The sequence below is a fragment of the Mustela lutreola genome, chromosome 5, assembly GCF_030435805.1.
Source record: "Mustela lutreola isolate mMusLut2 chromosome 5, mMusLut2.pri, whole genome shotgun sequence".
In the NCBI taxonomy this organism is placed as follows: domain Eukaryota; kingdom Metazoa; phylum Chordata; class Mammalia; order Carnivora; family Mustelidae; genus Mustela; species Mustela lutreola.
The window spans coordinates 144,884,935-144,899,880 of NC_081294.1; the positions used below are offsets into that span (position 1 = coordinate 144,884,935).

General features: G+C 33.6%; 1 protein-coding gene across 2 annotated transcripts in view; it reads right to left on the reverse strand.

Moving 5' to 3' along the window:
- Window positions 1–14,946, reverse strand: part of DMXL1 (Dmx like 1) — a 125,156-nt gene that overhangs the window by 28,899 nt on the left and 81,311 nt on the right. The window contains exons 30-34 of one of the 2 annotated variants that reach the window (XM_059175798.1): window positions 12,741–12,871; window positions 10,448–10,533; window positions 9,085–9,286; window positions 7,983–8,100; window positions 4,334–4,396 (exon numbers count right to left, since the gene is read on the reverse strand). In XM_059175798.1, the coding sequence (XP_059031781.1) occupies window positions 4,334–4,396; window positions 7,983–8,100; window positions 9,085–9,286; window positions 10,448–10,533; window positions 12,741–12,871 (600 nt within the window). The remainder of the gene's footprint in view (window positions 1–4,333; window positions 4,397–7,982; window positions 8,101–9,084; window positions 9,287–10,447; window positions 10,534–12,740; window positions 12,872–14,946) is intronic. The other variant, XM_059175799.1, reaches the window with a different exon arrangement.

Genomic DNA, 14,946 nt, shown 5'->3' on the forward strand with positions numbered 1-14,946 from the left:
ATGGGCAGTGTTGAGGGCTACACAACAATAGGAATGAACTAATGGCACACAACGGTATGCTCAGAAGAATTAAATGGTAAAGTTTATATGTATATTTTACCACAATTCAAAAAAAAAGAAATTTTATACAGGACCTGATCTAAATAATGTTCAGGTTCCACAGAACTTCCTTTAAGAACTGAAGAAGAGAGGACCACAACAAAGTAAATCCAGGACTTTACTACTATTTAAATTAGAGCAGCCAGCATGTTTAAAACTATCAACCCTAATTTTATACATTAAATAAAGAAGGCTTCAAGGATGTAAGGAGCTCAAGGTCCCATAATAGATCTACAGAAAAGCTGACCTGAAACTCTAGGTCTCATTGGTGATTTTCAGCTACTATCACCTTCTACAATGTGAAGGTGAACATTATAAATTACTTCAGCACTACTCTAATGATATAATAAAACAAAACATAAAGTAAAAGGAGATCTAAAGAGTATCAAAGGAATATTGCAAGGAAATCGGACGCTTGCAAGTGAACATAAAAGAACACCAATACTCGAAATATTAGGAAATAAAAATATTCAGGAAGTAATTTTGTTTTCAAAACTAGCAGAAAAATGAAAGTTGACATCACCATAGATTTTACTGTGTATTAAAAAATAGGGGACTACTATGAATAACGTTATACCTATAAATTTGACACTTGAAGCAGATAAATTCCTTTGTTTTTAAATTTTTATTTATTATTTATTTTAGAGACGGACAGAGTGGGGAGGGGCAGAGGGAGGGAGAATCCCAAGCAAGTTCCATGCCCACCACAGAGGCTGACTACGGGTTTGATCTCAGGACCCTGAGATCACGACCTGAGATGAAATCAAGAGTTGGACATTTAACCAACTGAGCCACCTATGCACCCAGACAAACAAATTTCTTTAAAGACATGGACTACTAATGCTCACTCAAGAAGAAATAAGTAACAGATATAGACTTACCCTATATCTGTTAAAGAAACTGAATTTGTGGATATAAAAGACCAGATAGTTTCTCTGGTGAATTACACCAAACACTTAAGTAAGAAATAATACTAATTCTACAGAAATTTTTCTAAAAAATTGAAGAGAATATTTCCCAACTCATCTTGTGACTCCAGCTTTAGTTTAAAACCAAAAAAGAGGGGCGCCTGGGTGGCTCAGTGGGTTAAAGCCTCTGCCTTCGGCTCAGGTCATGATCTCAGGGTCCTGGGATGGAGCCCCGCATCCGGCCTCTCTGCTCAGCAGGGAGCCTGCTCCCCTCTCTCTCTACCCGCCTCTCTGCCTACTTATGATCTCTGTCTGTCAAATAAAATAAAATCTTAAAAAAAAAAAACAAAAAAAACCCCAAAACCAAAAAAGAACTCCAAGACATTAAGAAAACCATTAACTAATATTCCTCATTAACATAAATGCAAAAGTTCTTAACAGAATTTTTGAAAGATTTATCTTTAAAAAACAACCAAACACACACATCATGACCAAAGGAAGCTTGGTCAGAGAATGAAAGGTGGGTTTAATATAAACTAATCCATCATCCTATTTAGCCATATTTAACAAACTAAAATAAGAACCACATGAAGACCTCAATAGTAGCAAAAAACAAAAACAAAAAAACCACCAACCTAAAAAGCAAACAAACAAAAAAACCCACAAAAAACAAAAACATGTGACAAAATCCAACATCTATTACTGATTAAAATCTTTCAACAATCTAGGAACAGAAAATCTTCCTCAACCTTATAAAGGATATCTAAAACAATCCTAGAGAAAACAGCATACTTAATGATCAGCAACAAAATAAAAATGTCTGCTTTTACCACTTCTGTTCAATAATGGACTGGAAGTTCTATTCAGTACAGTAAGACAGTGGGAGATCAGTATAATGATAAATAAATCAATGGTCCAAAACAAAATCCATGATACATTTATGTCATTTTTTTTTTTTTTTTTTAAGGGAGGAAAAGGCAATTTAGTGGAAGAAAAGATAATCTTTTCAGAACACAGTGGTGAATAACGAATACACAGATTAAAAAAAAATTAAGGGCAATCCATACTTTGTGCCATATAAAAAAAAGACAAAAAATTTTTGGTAGGATTTAAACAATGCCTTTGTGTTGTGATTTCTTTGTAGGGCAGAACATTGGATTTCTTTTTCATTGGAAAGTTGCAGTAATGGAAGTAATCTTCACCAATTATAAAACTCAAACTAGAGCAAAGCAGGAGAAAATCTTTGTGACTTTAAGCCAAAGCCTTCTTAGATATGACACCAAAAAAAGGATGTCCATACACAGAACAGATTTTGATGAGGTCCATTGTGTCCATTAAAAACTTCTGTTTAAAACAAATTGTAAAGGGAGTAAGACACGCAATAGAGTAGGAGAAAATATTGGCCAATCAGCTATGACTTATATTTAGAATAGAAAAAACAACTGTTACAATTCTATTAAGAAAACAACCCAATTAAAGACACATTTGAAAAGATACTTCAACCAAAAAGTCCTACAAATGATAAACAAGCACAGGAGAAGATGCACAATGCAAATTAAAACCACTACACACCTACTGGAATGGCTAAAATAAAAAGGTTGAGCATGCCAGGTAGTGGTGAGGAGGTAAAGCAACTCAGATTTCATGCACTGCTGCTGGGGGGGTGGTGGTGGTGGTAAAATGGTACCAGCACCTTGGAAAATACTTGAGCAGTTTCTTAAAAAGTTAACCACACACCTACAATGTAATCTTCCAGTCCTAAGCATTTGCACAAGACAAATGAAAGCCTATGCCCACACACAGAGACTTGCATATGACGATTCTGAACATTCTTAATTTGAAATAGTTCTGAAATGGGAAGAGCTCAAGTGTTCACCAACAGGTACAAAAATAAATTATGGTACAGCAATTCAATGAATACACTTCAGCAATAAAAAGCAATGCATTACTGAAATATCCAATATGGAGGAATCTCAATTATGCTAGGGGGAAAAAAGACATTGTGTGTAATTCCATTTACATAAAATTCTAGAAAATGCAAACTAATCTATAACATGAGGAAGCAGACTTGTAGCTACCTGTAGAGAAAGAGGGCAGAAGTAGGAGGAAAGGAGGAGGAGGGAGATTAAAGTTTTGGAGGTGATGACTCTATTTTTTTTCTTGATTGTGGTTATGGCTTAGTGTATACATATGCCAAGATCAAACTACACTTTAATAAATATGTGCAGGTGTTTTAACTCAGGTATACCTAATAAACCTGTTTAAAACAATTCTGTTTTATTTAAACATTATTTAACAATGATGTTAACACACCAAACAGAATGACTACCTTTTAAAGTAGTGTGATTACTACAGAAATACCACATACTGATTATTAACATCTTATAAATAGTGTGAAAAAAAATCCTTGGATGAGAATTCATGATAATGTACAGACTAGTAATTAATGATTACTTAGGCAAGAACTTACTGTTAAATGATTAAAAGTTTCAACTATACTCTTTTTAAAATGCCCAAAGGTCAGTAGACATTTCCAAAGTATGAAATGCATAAATTTATTTTGCCAAAATTTGAGTTATAATGTACACTTGACAGCTAATTAGTCCTTTTTATTACTTGCATAGAATTATTTTTCCTATTTTTACCAAAAGATTTTCTTAGAGAAAGAATTAACAGTGGGAATTAGTAGCCTTAAAAAAATATCTTTTGAGAAAATTTTCCCCTAAAAATTACTTTGTTGAGAGGGACTTAAAATCAGAGTAAGAAACACACGAGTTAAATACCAACTTAATAAAAGTCATACTTGAATGTATGATCATGGGACATGTGGGAGGTACTTCATGATTATACAAATTCCTACAATTTTTGCTCTTGATCTCAAGTATTATGAGACATTATTATATACAAGGCAATGTGCTACATGCTATTCCTATCAGAAAAATAAATGTTACATAAGAGTATTTGATACATTTTAAGGAATTAACATCACAACTTCAAAAGTGACACTTGTAGAAATAGAACAGTACCACTATAATTCTATAATGGCTATTATAATTACATTTTATTAAGAACTTCAGCTGTATTTACTCAGAAAAATCTGTAGCCAAAACAGGTTACATTCAACTCCCTTTAAAATTGCATTCTCTTATTAACAAAACAAATAATTTTTATGATTGCATATTTGTTGAAACCAAAGAAGAGTAATCTGAGGGAACAACAATTTAACTACGTTGGAGACAAAGTCCAGTTCAAAACTAAAATGCAAACAGTTCGTTTTTCTTGTTAAAGAATGCAATTTCTAATTTCAGTTGAATGATATTTTGTACCTTATTCATGTTTGGCTCCTCCATCATAGAATTTTTGATGGTTTCACAGTTGTCCTCTAATGACTTCATCAAGAAAGAATAACCACATGACAAAGAGTAAAGACGAGATATAACATGCAAAATACTGGGGTATTTTTTAAAATTATATTTTTGACCGAATTTACTAGAAAACAATACTGGACTGAGTTATTACCTTTTAAATATCATACATCTTAAAAGAAGCATGTATGGGGGGCTGGAGAAAATTTAATGCCTCAAAACTCATTAACCACTACCATAAATTTTATTTCACTTCGAAAGAAATTTTAACCGACTTAACTGATTTTGAAATGCTGACATTAAAGCAACATTGAGCCCACAGTTCTAATGTTAAAAATTTCAAAGCTACTGGTGCCACAGTACTCTAACCTGATAATTAAAGTCAACTTGTTCTTCTTCATACACTCTACTATGCCTTGCCTCCATCATGGTATCTCACTCCTCAAGAAAACCTCCTGATTAGAACATTTAGAATTCAAGGTTTCTAATTCTTTCTCTTTATTTAGCCAGAAATAGTCAATAAATTGCTTGAAGGCACACATCCTTCTTAAAAGGGGATATTAGCATTTGTTAAAGAAGTGATTCAAGACCTTTAGTTCTCAGAAAATGAAAGAAAAAAGAAATATTAAGTAGGGAACAAAGACGATAGCTGTCAAGTATTTTTTTCTGGTTGGAAATTATTTAGATATAGTCTATCTGCAGCTATCTACATTTAATTTCAAAATAAATATAAACTGGAAAGACCTTCTATTTTAAAAATACAGTATATAAAAAGAAAAGATCTGAGGATATACCAGGATTTTAAATTTTAACATCAGATGGAGAAAATTTCATTTTCAAGCATGTAAGGAATAAAGAAACAAACAGCAGCAGTCTCAGAATCCTCCCATCCAAAACCCTGGGCCTGTTTGGCATCTATTTACTAAACACCTGAAAAGTCACAGTGACTTGGACTCAAGCTACTTAAATACAATTATCGTTTTACAAAAAAAGAGATGGAAGGTAATTCTGTTAATAACAAAAATAAGCTAGTCAACTGTAAAGATTAAATAATATTATATTAATTCTATGAAGTTAATATTCTTTTTAATTCTACCCAATCTATGATTCCCCATATAAATTTTTCATTTTCATATTCCCTTTATCAAAATATCACTATTTTTAAGAATATCACCATCAAGAATAAAACAATAAAAAATGAAAATAAAATTTAAGAAAGAATAAAGTGGTAATAACTAATTTCTAGTAACTACCATTAATCATGCCAGGTTTTAAGTAAGTTAGATTTACTGGTCAAAACATAGCAGATTAAGGGATATTTCACTTATTTTGCAGATAAAAAACCTAAAATTTAGCTTACTCATAATTATAAAGCTTTTAGTCTAACATCCATAAGCATGTTTTTGATTAAAATAGTAGGAAGAAGAATAAATGAAACAAGATGGGATTGGGAGGGAGACAAACCATAAGTGACTCTTAATCTCACAAAACAAACTGAGGGTTGCCGAGGGGAGGAGGTTTGGGAGAAGGGGTTTGGATTATGGACATTGGGGAGGGTATGTGCTTTGGTGAGTGCTGTGAAGTGTGTAAACCTGGTGATTCACAGACCTGTACCCCTGGGGATAAAAATATATGTTTATAAAAAATAAAAAAAGTATAAAAAAAAAATAGTAGCACAAAAATAACTTCAAAATTTTCTCAACGTATCATAAAACTCCTAAGAAAACTAATAATAAAACAGCAAAGGGATCAAAAGGTGTACTTAAACTTATTTACCTGTTCTCCTTCCTTATGCATTTTGGCTTATGCTACTCTTTTCCTTAGTGATACTATTCCCTGATTTAGCTAGACAATCTAGTGGTATAATAGCTTCTTGTTTTGTTTGACAGCTATTTAATTTCCCAGATATAATGATTATATCAGCAGTAGAGAAATGTTTTTATTTTTACACCTATATTAATCAAATACGGCCATGTTTAAAAAAAATATTTTGTAGTTGAAATTATGCCAACTTTCATATTCATATTATAAGCTACATCAAAAAAACAAAGAAATAACAGAGTAAACATACTTTTTATACAGAATAATGTGGCAGGGTTTTATAAATTATTGTGAGAATGCTTTAACTTCTGATACATTATTTGAGGCAAGGATATATTTAAAATAAAATAAGGAACATTACCTTATCAGTAAATACACCTAATTAATTAGTTTCTGATCCAGTACATTTTAAATTTTATTTATCCCCAAATTTTCTTGAACTGTTTAATGGTAATTCATATATGCAATACTTAAGATATATCTTACATAAGGTAAAATAAAAATACTTCATTTGTATTGTATCTATTTTATCTATTGATGACTTAGTTTTCAATGTCACACTAAGGTACACAGAAGTTTTCTAAGTTAGCCAAAAATTATGTCTATTTCCTGGCTTGGCTAATTCAAATATATAATCTGGCAAAAACTAAGTAATAGTGCATGCAGTTGCCTCTTATAAAACAGTGTTTAAACCAAGAGGCAATGAAATCTATGTAATTTTCCCTTGTATTCATTAAGATTATATGACATCTTGCTTTTTGCTAACTTGTCTTTAAAGAAACCATTCTGATGCACAGAACTTGTTGAGTCACTAAGTTGAAAGTGAAACTAACATATGTCCACTATACTGAAAAAATTAAAAAAAAAAAGAACGAAGTTAGCAAAAAGAAGCCATTCCATTCCCTTATTCCTCCAAGTGAAATACCTTCTTGTTTTCCCTCCCACTTCCAAACCATACAAAGCTTGCTTTAAGTCAGTTCAACTCTTCTCAAATGTGATCCACAGACCAGCTGCTGGTCTTGAACCTCTTTGTTACTAGTCCATGAGGACGTAAGGAATTACTACCATCACCAAGTCCACTACTGAGTTTGGCCAGTATTTTTAAATAGCAATATTGACCCCCAAAAAGAAGTAATATGCTAATTTACATTCAGGTGCAAGTTCCCCATATCATCCAAATGGAACTTTTTAAAGCAATGAACTAAATGAGAAAAATAATAATTAAATGATAATACCATAATATAATCAACTACAGTAAACTTAAAAATTGTGTTTACAAAATTTCATTAAGAAGGATAATCAGCAAAAAAATAAATTAAAAAAAAGAAGGATAATCAAAAGAATAGAAAGAAAATGTACATATTTGAAATGTTCAAATGTCTACCAACCTAGTTTCAGTTAAACTTGTAAGATAAACTTCTTTTAGTTATCATACAAAAATCATGGGGAATTTCTACTTTGTCTCCCAAACAGGCACTCATGACAACTCAAAACACAGCAAACAAGATGTAGAATCTTCACACAAACAGTATCTTTTTGGGCGGGGGGGGGGGGGGGGGGTTCCAAATACATCTGAATTAGTTCCTTTAAATTAACTTGATTTGGGAAAATACTGACCCCCTCTTTCTCCTTTTCAATCACTTTTTCTATTTACTAACTGCATAATAAATGTTTATGATATAAAAGTGAGCTTTTTAAAAGTCTGTAAAATGCAACTTCTTTTTTTATGGTTACATAAGAAAAAAGACTTCACTAATACTAGAGTAAAAAGGTTTTAACTTATACAGACCTCATTTAGACATCTTTTCTTTGTGAATATATTTCTGATAAAGGTTTCCTGAATTTCTTCCTGCTTCACCAAGTACTGCCATAGTCTCTTCACGGACAGTGCCAGATGGTGTTTGGATCTACAGGGACAGGATACTTAATTATACACTTTGAAGATTTTTGATTAACTTGACTACATTCCCTTTGTGCTCTATAAATATTTATAATAATAAATTAACTGGGATCAGACAATACCACTGAGAGCACCAGTCTTCAAACTTTTTCTTAAAAAACGAGACGGTAAATATTTTAGACTTTGTGGGCTATCTTTCAACCACTCAACTCAGTCACTGATAGGAAAGCACCCAGTAGAAATATTAAAATCAAAGGGTATGGCTGTGATCCAATAAAGCTTTATTTATATTGCAGCAAAGCTGTAGTTTGCTGACCCCAGGAACATAATATCTACTAAAAACAGATCACTACTAGAAGATATCTAAAAGCAGAGCTACTCAAATGGCCTGTGAACACATACCAGTCCATGAACTCTGTTCCTGATGCTAAGGTAAGAACTTGCGAAATAACGTAGATCAACTATGTCACTAAGCCACTAAGTACAGTGTATACTGAGTTAACATTTTGTAGCAAGACTTTATTGATGATGCAAGCACTGCATTGATTTATCTTTTCATGCAAATGCTTCATCTCTTCATGGATGATAAAACAGCTTGCTAACTAGATATTATGAGCAGCACTGTTCCAGAGTGGGAGAAGTAAACAATGGCCCACAGGTCAGATTCAGCTTGCCTTTCATTTTTGAAAATAAAGTTTATTGGATCACAGCCATGTCCATTTGTTTACTTATTGTCTATAGTTGTTTTCACTCTACTCTGGCAGTTTAATAGCAGCAACAAGGACTGTAGGTCTTCAAAGCCCAAGGCATTTACTCTCTGGATCTATGCAGGAAATGTTTGCTAAGCCTACAATATACATCAAAGACACAGATAGGACCCAAGAACTGCAAAGCAGACAGAGGAGGCCTTAAATATTTTTAAAGTACTAATTGATAACATTCTGAGTTAGTAAAACTCTGACTTAAAAACAGGATCCACAGGACAACCTACTTGAAAGGAGTGTTTGTAGGTTCCAGCAAAGCCTTATGGCGGAGAATTGCAGGACCCCCAGACAAACTCTCTTCAGAGGTATGACTTGCAATATAGTTTTGAGGTGGCCCGCCATGGATTTCAAGTCGTCGGAGAAGAACTTGCTCCCAACACTGAAGAGTTTTTAAAACCGCATGACAAAGTGGTGAACTAACTGGAAGCTCTAAAAAGAGAAAATAAAAATGATCCATGTTTGTCTTCTTCAGTGAAATGCTACAGTTGATTTTAAGAATGACTGAGACAGATATTTTGGCAGAGGAATTGTGTAGGAGAGTGGGGAGAGACCTCCAGAGGCTCAAAAAAAAAAAAAAAAGAAAAAGATGTAATAAATCTCTGTTTCAACATAATTAGGTAGCCCGGAGCAACAGAAAAAAACAGTAATCTGAGTCAAAATTATACCACAGTTTTACTACTGTAACTTGGAATAATATTTATGACTTATGATGTAAAGTACTGCTATATCGATTACTGCTTTTGGCTCTGATTTCACATTAACGAATTTACCTGAATATTATGAAAATACGTCGGAGAGGAAAAACAATTGCTTTCAATCTTTGCATCAGCCCAATGTCTATATGGTATGTAACTAAAATTTGTTTAGAAAATTAAAACACACAGAAGTTAAAAGAAGTTAAATAACACTTAATGGGAAATTCAGCACTTTCTACTTCTATATAATTTCATTTTCCTGATTCCTCACTCCACTTTCAACTTTTAGCTATTCTTGCTATTCACCTCCAAAAATCTAAGTAATACGCCTATCCTGTAAATTCTGGATTTTTCCATTTTAGAAATGATGTACTCACTTATTACTACACTATGGAATATAAGAATAAACTACTCTCCCCATCATTCTGGTATAGTCACATAATAATTTTTGGCAAAATTGGTGTTTTTGTATTTACCTTGTTATTTATAAATACAGACCACAGCTGGATCATGCAGTATGCTATCGCTCCCCTTTCTTTCTGTGCAATCTTTTCTTCCCCTGGAGTTAATAATCACAAAGTTTTTATATTTGCTTCATTTTCTTGGTGTCTACTGCTATCAAATCCCCCAATACCTCCACTAGAGGTATAAATAAAGTCTCAATACAGTCAATCACATCAGGTTCAGATCCCCTGCTTTCTTGGGACATTATCCTCCTGATGGCACCTAACAATATGATCGATACATTTATAGAAGGCTGGTCTGGTTAAAAGAAACCTACCTTCTACAACAGGAAGTTACTAAGGTTTTTCTTGACTGCTTCAAAAAAAAAAAAATGCAAAAACAGTCATTCAAAAGCAATGGGAATAGTAGTTCATGTTAAGATATACATTACCTGCAAGATCATGACCTGCAAAGGGATAGAAGGTCTTCAAATTGTTGAGCACTAATTGCACCATTGCCAAGCGCATCAATGACCAACTAAAAATAAAACAACAGTAGATCTGTTAAAGATTTACTCAGGGTTTTAGAAGAGTATACCACTCTTTAATCCAACAGTTTTACTATCAAGAATCTACTCTGCAGATATGCTTCCAGAAAAATAAAACCATATATGCATGCAGTTACTCATGTCAGCTTTACCTGTAAGAGCAAAAGAGCAGAAACAACCAATTATCCGCCAGGAGAGTACTGGTGGAAACACTTTGGTTTTGAACCACAGATAATAAGGAAGCCATAAAAAAAGAATGTAGAAGAATTCTGAAGTGTTAGTATGAAGTGAACTCCCGTATGTATTAATAAATAATCAAATCACAGAACACTATATATACTATGCCCCTGGTGCCTTCCATGTAAAAAAGCAGAGAAATAAGGTTTCAAACACCTACAAATACGCTTATTTTGCAAAGAGAAGGATAAAAACAGAAACTAATAAAAATGGGTATATGTAGAGAGTGTAGAAAAGAAATAGGTGAAGACAGAAATGTGAGACTTCCAATTTCACATTTTTATATTTTTTTTTATTAAAAAATAAATTTCAACTTTTCTTTTAAAGTGAAAATTTATTTCTTAGAGTACTGGCTTTTTATTACTTTAAATTGTATATATAGAGTTAACCGTCTTAACTATTTTTAAGTGTACATTTCAGTGGCATTAAGTATATTCAACCATCACCACCATCTAATTCTAGAATTCTTATCTTGCAAAACTGGAACTATCCCCATTAAGTAATAATTCCCCATTTCCCCTTCTCCTAGTCCCTGGCTACCAATATTCTTCCTTCTGTCTCTATGAATTTGACTACAGTAAACAACCTATATGTGGACTTATACACCACTGTCATGATATTTGTCTATTTGGGACTGGCTACTTCTCTTAGCATAATATCCTCAAGATTCATGCACATTGTAACATTTGTCAGAATTTCCATCCTTTTTTAGGTTGAATACTAATCCATTACATGAATATACCACGTTTTGTTTATGTATTCATCTGACAACAGACACTTGGTGCTTTTATCCCTTGGCTATTGTGAATAATGCTATTATGAACATGTTTTCTATGAATACCGACCCCATTTTTTTTTTTAGCATATGTGCTCATGATGCGAGCATGGTTTGTACAAATACCTGTTCAATACTCTGCTTTTAATTCTTTCAGGTATATATTCAGAAGTGAAATTGCTAGGCTATATGGTAATTCTATTTTTAATTTCCTAACTACCATAATGTTTTCCATAGTGGCTAGACCATTTCACATTCCCCCGACTAGTGCACAAGGGTTCCTATTTCTCCACATTCTCGCCAACACTGTTATTTTCTGTTTTTTGGATACTAGTCATACTAAGGGGTGTGATGTAATCTCCCATGGTGGTTTCAATTTGCATTTCCTTAATGATTAATGATAGCATCTTTTCTTGTACTTATTGGCCATCTGTATATCTTCTTTTCAAATAATTTGCTTGTTTTTTTAATTGGGTTGCTTGGTTTTGTTATTATTAACTTACAGAGTCTGAATGACTTTTAAGACATGTAAATATTTTATATATTAAAAAAACAAAATTGGGTCAAGTAAAAATCTTATAATAATTCTTCTTTTCAATAAAGGAGTATTTATTTCATTTTCATTTTCTCTAATACACTACTTATCTCTTGTGGTATATTTCTATTTTTCTATCATACCATTAACATACAATGTTTTAAAAAGTATATACACCTTTCAGAGATATACAACGTATCAAAAGGGACAAGATAATATCCTCTTATGCATATATGTAAGGATAAAGCAGCAATGGAGCTGAGGGTGAACATTCTGAACATTCATAATTTTTATAATATGTGCAACCCATTTTTAAGACAGTAATCATTGGTATCTTAGGGTATTAGTATTATACTGAAAAGATACCATGTTTTCTAGGCTAAAACAGTAGAGTTTGTTGATCTCAGGGAAGCAAAGAGCAAGGAAAAGTCTGACAGCATTTGTGAGGACCAAGTCATGGATAATAAAAAACTAACTCTGTAATTATTCTTAAAGAAAGGAATTTAACAATTTCATCTAAATAAATCTGAGTTATAATGTGTGATGTAATTCAACAAGCTATCAATTTCAAACACGTTATTTTCAAAAATATTATGTATATAAGCCAAGATGAATTTTTAAAAAGAAGCTTAAAATTAAATACTCCATACCTATATGAATTTGAATTAGAATGTTCTTGGAGATGGAAATCTGAGGCTAAAACATCATCATCATCGTCATCACTTTCCAGACTTTCCTCTGAATCATATTCTGCTCTACTTTGGGAAGGGGGTAGAAAAGGCTAAAATAAAAAAGGTACAGATTCAACTCTGCAATTTAAAACATTCAATTATATAGAGTGTAATATTAGCAATTTATCCCATTTTTCAGATACGTCAATGTAAAAAAGTAAAGTAACCAGTACTCGGCTGCTTCTTTTTTGACATTCTATGCCTTCAACCTCACTTTACACAATTCTCTTATTAATTCAGACATTCAACAAAAAATTTATCAGGTATCAATGTGTCAAAAAGTATACTTGCCATAAGAATTTTTTTCTTTCAAGTAGGCTCCATGCCCAGTCTGGAGCCCAACATTGGGCTTGAACTCACAATCTTGAGATCAAGATCAAAGCTCAAGAGTCAGATGTTTAACCATCTTGGTGGCACCCTTGCTATAAGGATTTTTTTTTAAAGACTTAAACAGTCACTGCACTTAGAGAGCTTACCTTTTTATGGAAGAAAACAGACAAATAACAGGAAACTAAATACAACTGTATTTAGTTGTGCCATACAGAAAAGAAGACAGATGGGATTGAGAACATTAACAAGAACTGACATAAGGTGATCATGAAAGGTCTCTTAATAAAGCAGCACTTAAGTGAGACTGAAAGCACAAGAAATAAGCCATAGAACGAGAGGGAAGAAAAGCATTTTAGGCAGTGGAAATTGCAGGTAGAAAGGTGTTAATATGGGAAAAAGCTTGGTATGGAAAGTAAGCGGTTTGACAGGAGCCCATAAGCAAGAGGATAAGTGTTGGGATGAACACTGAAGACAATGGAAGGAGACAGGTGGGGAGGGTTTTTGTCGGTCACAGTAAAGAGGGTAATGGAATGCCACTGGTGAGTTTTAAGTAGAGGGCAGGCATTGAGATTTACATCTTAAGAATATGACTATGCCCACTCCCTTATGAAAGAAAAACTCAAATGGTAAGACTAGAAATGGAGACAAGAGTAACTAAGTAAGGCAAGGGTTGACTGGTGAAACCGCTCTAGAAACATAAAGATGGATGGAAAACCAGATGGACAAAGTAGTGCTTCAGCAAGGCTTAACTTTAAATGGAATTGATTTTTCTCTTCCTCATTCTTGAAGCCTACTCCCACCTCTGCCTTGACTTGTTTTTCTATAGAATCTTTTGTTCTAGGAATTCAGTATCAATGTGGACATCTCCCCAACCTCAAAGTATACTTAGTCGAGACTCGGATGGCTGGCACCTGCACTAGTCAGATACCACCTTGAAGACATGATGAACAGAGCTGGTAGCTCAACCAGATTCCTACCTAAACTGCCCAGATCCTTTATTTTCCTCTAAAATTCCCACAGCCTTTTATCCCAGGTAGGTCAGCAGTTTTGAAAGCAATGGCCAGCTACAGCCTCCTTCGCCTGGCAAAGCAATAAGACTATCATTCTTCTTTATCCCCAAACTCTGTCATCACGTTATATTTTGGCTCCAGAGCACAGAGATTGGTTTCCAACAACATGGAGGTATGTGTTAGTGATGAAGATGGAGAGAAATAACACACTAACTGTATATTTTGGAGAAGCGCTGACAGATAGGCTGATAAGTATGGAGAGCAAAGGACACAGAGGAAAAAGACTATTTCTAGGTTTCTGACTCAAGCAACTATTAGAATGAAGATGCTGTTTACTAGTAGGAGAGAATGGTAGTTATAAAAGGGAGGTGTTGGACAAAAGAAATATAAAAAACCCAAATGTTGAAAGAGATCAAGATTCACAGGTCAAGTTGAAAAGGAAGGATGAAGAAAGGACCATGGAAGAATAATAGTAAGGTTAGGGGAAAAAAACTAGAAGAGAATGGCATTAAGAGAGAATGACATCAAGGAGGAAATGGCTGCATGTGTTGAATATTGCTAAGAGTTCAAATGAGATGATGATAAAAAAAGTTTCAGTTAGGGGCACCTGGGTGGCTCAGTGGGTTAAAGCCTCTGCTTTCGGCTCAGGTCATGATCCCAGGGTCCTGGGATAGAGCCCCACATCAGGCTCTCTGCTTTGCGGAGAGCCTGTTTCCTCCTCTCTCTCCATGCCTGCCTCTCTTGCCTACCTATAATCTCTGTCAAATAAATAAATAAAATCTTTA